The sequence below is a fragment of the Garra rufa genome, chromosome 25 (assembly GCF_049309525.1).
Source record: "Garra rufa chromosome 25, GarRuf1.0, whole genome shotgun sequence".
NCBI classification, from domain to species: Eukaryota; Metazoa; Chordata; class Actinopteri; order Cypriniformes; family Cyprinidae; genus Garra; species Garra rufa.
In genome coordinates, this window is record NC_133385.1 from 34,421,346 (window position 1) to 34,432,531 (window position 11,186).

The following is an 11,186-nucleotide window of genomic DNA, read 5'->3' on the forward strand; positions in this document are numbered from 1 at the left end:
TTTGAAATAATGTGCAAACTGCCACCATCATGGTTAATCGTCTGTCTGTCTGAGTGACAACAATGTGACATGTTGAGCACGTTATGCGCTGCACGCCAGGTGGTGGGCGTAACCAAACAAGGATAGAATGCTAAAACGGCTTGCCATAGCCTACTAGTATGGCAAAGAGTATTTAATGCTAAAACGGCTTGCCATAGCCTACTAGTATGGCAAAGAGTATTTAATGCTAAAACGGCTTGCCATAGCCTACTAGTATGGCAAAGAGTATTTAATGCTAAAACGGCTTGCCATAGCCTACTAGTATGGCAAAGAGTATTTAATGCTAAAACGGCTTGCCATAGCCTACTAGTATGGCAAAGAGTATTTAATGCTAAAACGGCTTGCCATAGCCTACTAGTATGGCAAAGAGTATTTAATGCTAAAACGGCTTGCCATAGCCTACTAGTATGGCAAAGAGTATTTAATGCTAAAACGGCTTGCCATAGCCTACTAGTATGGCAAAGAGTATTTAATGCTAAAACGGCTTGCCATAGCCTACTAGTATGGCAAAGAGTATTTAATGCTAAAACGGCTTGCCATAGCGGCAGATACTTCTTAGGTTTTAATTGGCATGCACAATAAGCAGAAATGTCATGCATTTCAAACGTCTGACGGACCACACACTAACATTTTCGTCTATTCTCGTCTCGCCAACGAAAACTCACACACGTCTCGTCATGTTTTAGTCATCAACGAGCCATTTTTATCTCGTCATCGTCTCGTTATCGTCATGAAAAAAAGTGGCGTCAACGAAATGATTTCGTCATCGTCACCGTTGACGAAAACAACACTGTTCTGAAGGATTTTACAGAGGGATTTGTTCATATATAATTTGCTTGATTTTATACAACATTGTATTCCCCCCAAAATGGTAAAAAATAAATAAATAAATAAATAAAAAATTATATATATATATAAATATATATATAGCGTTTCCTGTCTGTTCTAAGTGTTTTCTGAATTATGGCCTCTGTAAAAACTTTTGACTAATGTGTGAAAAAAGTTAAACAAGAATTTTGAAACTGACTTTATACAGTGTTTAGATTTTTGTACTAGAAATGTATGCAAATTAGTGCATATTTCATTAAATAATGGCTAATTTGCATGTACATTAAATGTAATGCAAAAAATGTAATGCAGTTTTCAATGTAATCAATCAACTGGCAAAGTAAGTTGATAACTATTAGTTTTTTTTTTACCCTATTTACCTGCAGTGTCTCACCTTAAGCAAAGAAAACACTTTTTTAATAATCCATATGCCATTGATTCAAACTGTTCCTGTTGTGACTTTTAGACTAAAAGTTACCTCAGTGTATTATTATCCTTATGTTTTTCCACTCAAGAACCAAAGTCAAAGAGGTCAAAGTCCATCTGCCCTCAAACAGCATTTTAGCTGGGATTGTCCTCTTTCTTGCATGTAAAAGACTTCAAGGTAGGACTGACGATTCAGATACGTATTCTTTGTTTTGTGGCACTTTATATTGTAAAGATTTGTAATACTAAAAGGTTTCTAAGAGCTGTTGGCTTAATTATTAACCCTGTGTGCTTACGCTGGTTTGTTTTGTTGATTAACTCAATGAAACTAATCAAACAGTGAGTCCAGATCATCCTCATATTAACAGCAGCACAGCCAGATGACACTGAATTCATAACAGGTAAGATCTTAACATCTTCTAACACAACTTTTAAGCTGGTGTTCATTGTACAAGTTTAAAAATCTTTACTTGTATACACTGATGTTGTCAGAAGTCTGTATTTTTATTAGTTTTGAATAATCCTTTAGTAAAGTAATCCTTCCTGGCTTGAAAGAATCAGCTGGTGCAACTTTTTTGAGGATACCTCTCTTTAAAGTGATAATTTCTCATTTTAAGGTTTACAGCTATGGGTTCTTCAGTGAAAAGCAGCAGTCCCATCACTACACATGTGCTGAATACTGGGGACGGGGTCCCAGCTGAAAGAATGGCCCTTAGTTTACACCGCCTGGACCCCCACATGGCCATCTGGAGCCTCATAACTATCGGGTGGGTAGACGGTTATTATTTAACCCTTTAAGTGTTACCGGTCCAGCAGTGGGCTTAATGGCGATCTTTTTTTCCTCTATCACATATTTTAATAATCATCATAAATTATGTATCATTTGAAATCTCAGAACTCATCTTGTGAAAACGATTTGGTAACACTTTCGAATAGGTAACACTTATTCACTATTAACTACGACTTTTCCCTCAATAAATTCCTAATTTGCTGCTTATTAATAGTTAGTAAGGTTGTTGTTAGGTTTAGGTATTGGGTAGGATTAGGGATGTAGAATAAGGTCATGTAGAATAAGGCATTAATATGTGCTTAATTAGTACTAATAAATGGCCAGTATTCTAGTAATATGCATGCTAATAAGTCATAGTTAATAGTGAATAAGTGTTACCTATTCTAAAGTGTTACCAACGATGTTTAAACCGGCATTGCGTTAACATGTAAACGGTTCTTTAAAATCTTTTAGTGGTCCCCTCCCCTTAGTGGGTGGAGTCAAGTGTCATATTACAAAATGTATTACGGTCTTTTAGAATTTAAATTTTTATAATCTTGACAAAATGCATGAGTCTCAGGATTCCATATTTGGTGGTTGTTTTTTATAGAAATAAAATTGACAGAGAAATGTAGACATTTGTGACAGAAAAACGCATCCAAAAGTTTCAATGGAGTTTTGATGGCACCCGGTGGCTGTTTGTAGTATAACGCCCTGAATAAAATCTCACTGGAACCTCATTTTTTATATTAACTTCAAATTTGGAACATAATTTATTTAGACATAAGGCTTTAATTTTATAGCATTAAAATATATTATGTAAAATACTTCTTTCATATAAATAAATTATTTCATGCACTGCAACCATTTTTTAAAAGCTTTTCTGAATCCAGAAGTGCTATAAAATTAAAGCCTTATATCTAAATAAGTTATGTTTCAAATTTAAATTTTATAGAATTTTTTTTTAGGTTTCTGTGAGAGTTTATTTAGGGCGTTATACCACAAACAGCCACAGGGTGCCATTAAAATTGCATTACATTTTTTTACGCAGTTTTCTTTGACAAATGTCTAAATTTCTGTCAATATTACCTCTATCAAAAAAACAAACAAAAAACAAATAAGTTATCTTGAGGCTTTTCCGACTAAATGTATTTTGTCAAGATTATTAAAAATTTAGATTCTAAAAGAGCATAATACATTTTGTAATATGACACTTGACTCCACCCACTAAAGGTAGAAGACGCTAAAAGATTTTAAAGTACCGTTTCCATGGTAACGCAAATTACAATTCTTTTAGAATTTCTTTTTTATAATCTTGACAAAATTTTTGATAGAAGTGAATTTGACAGAGAAATGTAGACTTTTTTTAAGATTTCTTTTTGGCCGTCATTGATAGGACAGATCAGTAATGATAGGAAGTGAAGTGGGAGCGAGATCGGGAAAGGTCCTCGAGTCAGGATTCAAACACGGGACGCCTGGAGTGCAATGGCGCTGTATGTCGGCACACTGCCCACAACGCTATTGGCACAACAAAATTTAGACATTTGTGACAGAAAAATGCATAAAAAAAAATTCAATGGAGTTTTGATGCCACCCGGTGGCTGTTTGTGGTATAACTCCCTAAATTAAATCTCACTGGGACCTAATTTTTTTTATATCAACTTCAAATTTGGAACACCAAGGGGAGGAGACCACTAAAAGATTTTAAAGTACCATTTCCATGGTAACACATATTACAAAATGAATTAGAGTCTTTTAGAATACACTTTTTTTAATAATCTGACAAAATTTTTGATTTTTTATTTTTGCCATCATTGATAGGACAGATCAGTAATGACAGGAAGTTAAGTGGGAGAGAGATGAGGGTGGGATCGGGAAAGGTCCTGGAGTCGGGATTCGAACACGGGACGACTCCCGACTAATTCACTGAGTTTCATTTTAGTGACGCGTTTCAAAAAGATATGCGCAGAGACTGAGACTGTTGAATTCGCACCCTATTTATCTTCTTTATTTTGCAAAAGCACAATGTTTTGTTGATATTATGAGTGTACACAAATAAAAGTAGACCCTTTACAGATTTATATGATGTATTACTTTTAAATGTACGATCAAAAATGACAGAGCATTTTAGGTTCTTTTTGCTGCTGTCATTAAACATCGAGTACATTATTGATTCAATTGTAATTCCACTTTTTTTTTTTCCTGAGAACTGGTACCTACTGTCTAAAGTTTGGGTCAAATTTTAAGAGGTTTATTATTGAAACCCTGAAAATGTGTTACTGTGTTAAATACTGTTGTTTATTTCAGGAACACAAATGAGGATGGACGCTGTCCAGAACTAATAACTCGAGATGCCCTCACTCCAGGAATGTACAAGATCCGCTTTGAGACGGGCCAGTACTGGGAGAGTTTGGGACAGTCCAGCTTTTACCCATATGTTGAGGTTTGTAGGAATTATTTGATGGAAGAGAGATTGTATTTACGCAGTCTAAATGTTATACATCTCTGAATTCTTTATTTCTTCTTCATTTAGATTGTCTTCACTATAAGCGCTGCTGATCAGAGCTTTCATGTGCCACTGCTGGTCAGCAGATCCTCATACAGCACCTACAGAGGGAGCTAGTGCAACACACTGGATTCACCAAACACTGTTTGCATTTGTCAAGACAGTCTTAAAAAAATGTTTCATGTGTAAGTCACATTCTGATGGGTCCAAGAAATCTCCTCAAGCTGCAGCTTTCAACTTAAACACCCCAGCACAATTTTCCAACTGTTGTAATGTTGCTGTTTGTTCTTTATTTTTTAGAATGATCGAAAATTATGATTTTTACAACTGTCACAAAGTTCTTTAACCCCTTAACTGTCACCCGTCCACTCTGTTGGACGCCTACGTTTACTTCACCATTTAGCAATAAAATCCTAATCTAATCATGACAAACTATATATTGTTGGAAAGGTCTAAGGCTCCTAAATAGATATTTAACATTTTTTTGTGTTATAAATTATGTAGTAAAAATAATAGATTCATTTATGACAAGAGTGCACCTCAAAAATCTACTTCATAGCATGAGTTCTGACCTTTGACACAAACAGAATTCCTTGTTGCCTTTTCCCTATCACACTTTAGAAATCATGAGGAATTATAGTTGAATCTCAAAATTCATTCTTTGAAAGCCATTTTAAAATCAGACATTGCATTAACATATAAAATGATCATCAAAATCATATTACAAAATATTTTCATTCATGAAATATACAAATTTAAGTTTGATTTCTTAATTTTCACGTCTCTGTTCAGAAATGGGAGTGACAAGGGGTTAAATACTTTTTTAAAAAGCCCAAATAAAATTCCATTTATTTAATTGTATGTTTGTCAAGATTTGGATTTACTTGTAGTCTTAATTATATTTTAAAGACTAGATAAAAACAGGTCTTTAAGATTTTTTTTATATAGATTTCCACATTTTCTGACCTGAAAAGTGTATAATTTTTTTAAAATACATTTACAGTCCATGCAGAATTATTAGGCAAGTTGATATTCTGGTCATATTTCTTTCCAAGCACATTTGACCAATTCCGAACCAGTCTTAATAAATACTACTCATTTAGTATTTAATTATTTAAAAGTTATATATAATTGTCCATGATGGCTGAAAGTGAAAATGTCTTATATTCAGGTGTGCATAATTATTAGGTTTTGTTTTCTTTTACAGATAAATGAGCCAAAAAGGATTTAACTCAGAATAGAAGTCCAAAATGAATAAATGCCCATGAGGAGAATGCAATACTAAAGCAAAAAACTGATTTTGCAAAGTTAAAATGGTCATTAGGTTAGCATGGTCAGAAAAAAGAAAAGAAAAAAAAAAACAGGTGGAGAAGAAAAGACAGACGTTAACTGCAAAATAATTAAGAATTGAGGTGAAGAATTAGGTGTGAAACCATCAGGAACCATTTAGTCTCCAGCAACACCATTTTTTCAGAACTGCAACCTACCTGGAGTCTCCAGAAGTGCAAGATTCTCTTGTTTTTTTTTATATATATTTATTTTTTTTTCGTTGGGTAAAAAATCCTAAAAAGGACCCTCACTTAATAAGAATAGCATGCTGAAGTGTTGTGAAATACATTAAATGCATTTTATAAGCTTTATAGACAGATAAATTGAGAGTGACTTTTGAAGGACCAGCATCACCCTTTTGTACCACTGTTTCAAGAATTTATCTTCCAGGATCTGACAGATTATTTTAATCTCCTAAATTGTTCCTGATGGTTCTTCACTTTAATTCTTTTGCAGTTAACATGCATCTTTTCTTCTCCTCCTGTTTTTTTTTTCTGACTGTGCTGACACAATGAGCATTTTGCTGTTCAATGATCATGCCTTAACTTCTTAAATTCTAGTATTGCATTAGTATTCCATCCTTCTCATGGGCATTTAATAAATGTTGACTTTTAGTCTGAGTTAAATCTTTTATCTGTAAAAGAAAATGTGCCTTATAATTATGCACTCCTGAATATAAGCAGTTCCCTTCCGGAGGCAACTCTACGCTGCGTCCTGGTTCAGGACACTATGGGAACTGCCTTCGGCATGACCGGTTCTGAAACAAGCTATAGAACAACGACAGTGAACTTGACACTGTCCGGCGCCAGCCTGTGACATCATCAACAGGCGCCTGCTAGTATAAAGCAGGTGCCTGAGAGCACAACACCATCTTTTTGTCTTCAGAGTCCTCTGTTCTAAACGAGTGAGTACAGCGATGCCTAGAGAAAACTGTTTAGGAAGTGTGCGGATCCGTGTCAGAGAAATCTGACACTTGATGACGCACACGACCTTTGTTTGGTGTGTTTAGGTGTAAGAGCACGCGCGCTCGGCTCTAGAAGAGCGGAGTGCGTTCATTGTGAGAGTTTCACTTTGAAGAAACTCCGTTCTCGTCTGGCCCTTTTTCTCGAGGGAATCGGGCCATCCATCTGCCCCACGCTGCTCCAGTCCCGCCGCAGCTGAGGCTGCTCGGCGGCTGAGATTGCGGGGCTCACAGGTGGAGCTGGCTGACGAGTTTGAGAGAGCGTTTAATCGCTCGCGCACGTCAGCCGGAGACGAGAATGCGCTGCTAGCGGATGATGTGTTGTCTCTCACATCCTCCGGTTCTGCAGCGAGTGCTCTTTTGGCTTCAAGCCAGGGCGAGTAGGAGGTTGAAATGGAACAAATATGAGCTCGTTTGAGCCCATGCAGCCTCCCTGCCCCGCATATGAAGAGTTGATGTCTGTTATGGACCGCGCGGCTGCCCGCTTGGATCTGCAGTGGAAGCCCGCGAGGGAAGAGGCCGCTCTCGGCAGACTAGACGAGCGGTTTCTTCCGGGCCATGACAAAGCCAACTCCTGTGAGCCTCCCATTCCTTCCTGATCTGCTTAAGAGATCGAGAGGGAATGGGACAGGCCATATTCAGCCCGCATTCACAGGCATCGGCATGTGAATCATGCTGATGTCGAGGGAATGCATGGGCGCGGATATGTGACGATGCCTCTCACTGAGCAGATGTTTGCGAACTATCTCTCAGAGCGAGGGACATCGACCCTGAAGGCTCCAAAGGCACATATGCGGCAGTGGCCGGTGCTCCTCTGCACACGATGGCAGTGTTGCAGAGGCGCATCAGGCTGCTCTGCTGAAAGATCTGGACCGAGCCCCGGGGGTTTGCATCCCTTGCCGGTCCACGCCTCCACCTAAACACCGGGGGGAAACCAGGCCCGTCCTGGTCCAAGGGCCAGAGACGAGGCCAGGTCGCCAGTGTGGGGCTACCTGCCCCTCCCTTTTCCCCTCGACTCTGGGGCTGGGCCAACGATGAGACTGAGGCTCCATCTGTTGGCCCGGTATGTGAACAGTAAAGACACTTTAATAAAATATTCAAGCGTGTATGTGTATGTTTTCCTTTGTCTACCAGCTCCGCTTGGGTGATTACTATTGCAGTTTCGAGCTCCTCTTTAGTTCTACTGCCACCAAGTGCCGAGTGTAGCCAGGTCTCCCCTCGTTTTATAAAAGAAAACAGTGTGTAGAGACCTCCACTCGTAGAAACCCCCTCGTGGGTTAAGCATTGTCAGGTTTTGAAACCTCCGCTAGAGTGAGCTTGGTATAGACATGATCCAACATACATATACATACGAGAATAACCCTCTTGAGCGTTGTCAAGCTGCTTCAGGCGGAGTATCGCTCTGCCGAAGCCTCCGCTCACTCAAACCCTGCTAAGAGTAATACTTTTTTTTGCATGAGTGTGGTCAGGTACCTTCCCTATGTATTTTCATACACATATGTGAGACCTCCACTCCTAGGAGTTTGTGTGCTAGGGTGAATAGAGCGTCGCCAAGGCTCCCTCTCTGAGATAGAGGTGTTTTACTGAAGCCTCCGCTCTCTTTAAAAAGCCCCGCTTTGAAGTAGAATTGAGTGTAGCAGGCCTAGGAGGCCTCCTCTCTGTGAAGTCCTCTGTAAAGAGAGACATACAAAAATAATACTTCTTAGCGCTGAATGTGGCAGGTCCTTTTTAGACCTCCATTCATGAAGAGCTTTTTTACTGGGTCGAGTGTTGCTAGGCTTCCTCTATGTGAGGTGTTTCTGTTAAGCCTCCACTTCCCAGAAATACAGGCCGGGAGAACACAAGGTTAAGGCAGCTTGTGAACTCTTTCCGTGGACCTGTCACTACAAGCGTTGAGTGTAAAACAAAGTAGGCCTCCCTTCCATGAGAGGGCGTGTATTCCAAGGCCTCCACTCGATAGAGCTTCCTCAGTTGAGCGTCGTCAGGCTTGTTACGTTCGAGAGCTTGTAAAACCATTAAAGCCTCCCTCACTGAAAGCTCCGCTTCCGAGTTCTGCTATCACCCGGGTTAATACAGGTGTCTTTCTCGCGAAACGCTTAGAGCACCTTCTTAAATCCACGTTAGTGGTGTTTGCTCACGCAAAGTCTTTGAGCACTCTCTGAAATCCACGCGAGTGGTGAGTGCACTAATTCAGGCACTTAACTAAAATCCATACTTATGGTAAGGTTCCTCCCGTAAAGGCAGGTTCCTTTCTCCTACGGACCACGCAGGTAATCCTCCGTGCCCGTTCTTCGAGTTGGTTCCAAAACCCTTAAGTTTTAAAACTCCTTCGATAGCACAGTGTAATAGGTCTCCCTCTGTCACAGCCAACAGTACTGAGACCTTCACTCTCACAGTTATAGCAGCTGGCAGGCCCATGAGTGCCTCGCTGACTATTTTTTGGGGGAGCGCAGTCTTCCACTCACCAAAAACTAGTGTTGTAGGCTTCTCTCCTTGGAGATGTAGTCTCGGAGCCTCCACTACACAGAGCTAGATGATAAATGAGAATTTTTCATTATTGGCTCTGACTGTGAGTATCTGCCTTTTCTTGAGCGTCGAGTGTAGTCAGGCCTCCCCTCGCCTAGAGCGTTTTCCTGAGGCCTCCACTCTGAAGAGTTTCCCTAGGGAGAGCGTCGTAGGCCTCCTCTCGCTTAGAGAGTCTTTCTGCTGAAGCCTCCCCTCTCCAGAAGCTCCGCTTTCAGGCTCCGCTATCGCCTAGAGACTGCAAATCTGGTGATCCTCGCTATGCTCAGGACACCTACTCAAAACCACATTTGTGGTGTTTGCTCACGCGAAGTCTTTGGGCATTCTCTAAAATCCACGTGAGTGGTAAGTGCACTGTTCAGGCACTTCACTAAAATCCATACCCATGGTAAGGTCCCTCCCGTAAAGGCAGGTTCCTTTCTCCCATGGACCACGCAGGGTTCCTCCGTGTCCATTCTCTGAGCTGGTTTTTCTCAAAAACCTTTTAGTTTTCCAGCTCCAATCCAGATAGCGCTGCTAGCAGGATCGAGTGTCGGGCCTCCTCAGGCCTCACTCTCCAGAAGAGCTCCAAAATGAAGGTATTTCTGTCGCACAGGCTAGTCAGCCTCGCGGATGACCTTCAAGGCTAGAGTGTAGCTAGGTCTTGAGACCTCCACTCTCAGAGTTCTTCCTTGCTAAGCACGGAGGTGTGTTAGGCTCCCTCTTTAGAAAGCCTCCACTCTCCAGACTCCACTCAGGCAGTACTGTTGTTTAGGCTGTTCAGCTTCGATGAACGCCTGCAGTGTTGAAGTGTAGTAGGTCTTGGGACCTCCACTCTTAGAGTCCTTCTGCTGCTCGCAGAACATTGCCAGCCTCACTCAGAGTCCTTCATTGCCTCCAGAGACTCACTAGAAATAGGCGGTCCGACTGCACAGGCTATTCAGCCTCGCGGACCACCTCTGGTGTTGGGTGTAGATAGGTCACGGACCTCCATCCTTAGAGTCGTCCTCTGCTGGGTGCAGAGTGGTACCAGGCTTCTTTCTTACCAAAGCCGCCACTTTGCAGAAACTCCACTCAGGTAGTTCTGCTGCACAGGCTATTCAGCCTCGCTGACTACCCTCAGTGTTGAAAGTGGAGTGGGTCACGAGACCCCCACTTTTGGAGTTTTCCTTTGCAAGACGCAGAGTGTTTTTCTGGCTTCCTTTGAAGCAGTCACTCCTCTGAACTCCCTGCAGGTAGTTCTGCTGCACAGGCTATCCAGCCTCACTGACTACCCCCAGGTTTTGAGTGTAGAGGCGCCACAGCACCTCCATTCTTAGAGTTGCACCCTGGAAGGCACGGAGCGTTGCCAGGCTTCCTTTCGGCGAAGCCTCCACTCCTCGGGAAATCTCCATTTAGACAGGCCTGCTGCACAGGCTATTCAGCCTCACAGGCCATCGTCAGTGTCAAGTGTAGTTAGGTCATGGGACCTCCACTCTGTAGATTCCCTCTGAGCAGAAGCTCCACTCGGGTAGTTCGGGTTGCATAGGCTATGCAGCCTCACTGAATACCCCCAGTGTCGAGTATAGGCTTTTCCTCCGGGCGTGAGTGTAGCCAGGTCTCCCCTCACTGAAGGGCTAGTGAGACCTCCACTCCTAAGAGCTGGTGGACTGAACGTTGTTAGGTTTCCTCTCTTTTTAGAGAGTCTTCTGTGAAGCCTCCGTTCTCCAGAGGCTCCGCCTCCAGTACTTCTAGGCGTGAGTGTAGCCAGGTCTCCCCTCACGGCAGGGTTATTTGAGACCTCCACTCCTAAGAGCTAGTGGATGGAATGTTGTCAGGTTTCCTCT

At 41.5% G+C, this 11,186-nt stretch overlaps 1 protein-coding gene across 1 annotated transcript; it reads left to right on the forward strand.

The window, feature by feature from the left end:
* Positions 1–1,577: 1,577 nt before the first annotated feature.
* On the forward strand, positions 1,578–5,342 carry urahb (urate (5-hydroxyiso-) hydrolase b). The gene is made up of 4 exons (XM_073832332.1): positions 1,578–1,694; positions 1,911–2,060; positions 4,370–4,505; positions 4,596–5,342. The coding sequence occupies exons 2-4, from the start codon at positions 1,921–1,923 to the stop codon at positions 4,683–4,685; spliced, it is 366 nt and encodes a 121-aa protein (XP_073688433.1). The 5' UTR covers positions 1,578–1,694; positions 1,911–1,920; the 3' UTR covers positions 4,686–5,342.
* Positions 5,343–11,186: the final 5,844 nt, after the last annotated feature.

What these genes read in the sequence shown, in the direction of transcription:
- urahb (XM_073832332.1), top strand. Translation starts at nt 1,921, where the DNA reads ATGGGTTCTTCAGTGAAAAGCAGCAGTCCCATCACTACACATGTGCTG. An exon ending in TGGAGCCTCATAACTATCGG is followed by an intron (nt 2,061 to 4,369) that starts GTGGGTAGACGG and finishes TGTTTATTTCAG; the next exon opens with GAACACAAATGAGGATGGAC. An exon ending in GCTTTTACCCATATGTTGAG is followed by an intron (nt 4,506 to 4,595) that starts GTTTGTAGGAAT and finishes TTCTTCATTTAG; the next exon opens with ATTGTCTTCACTATAAGCGC.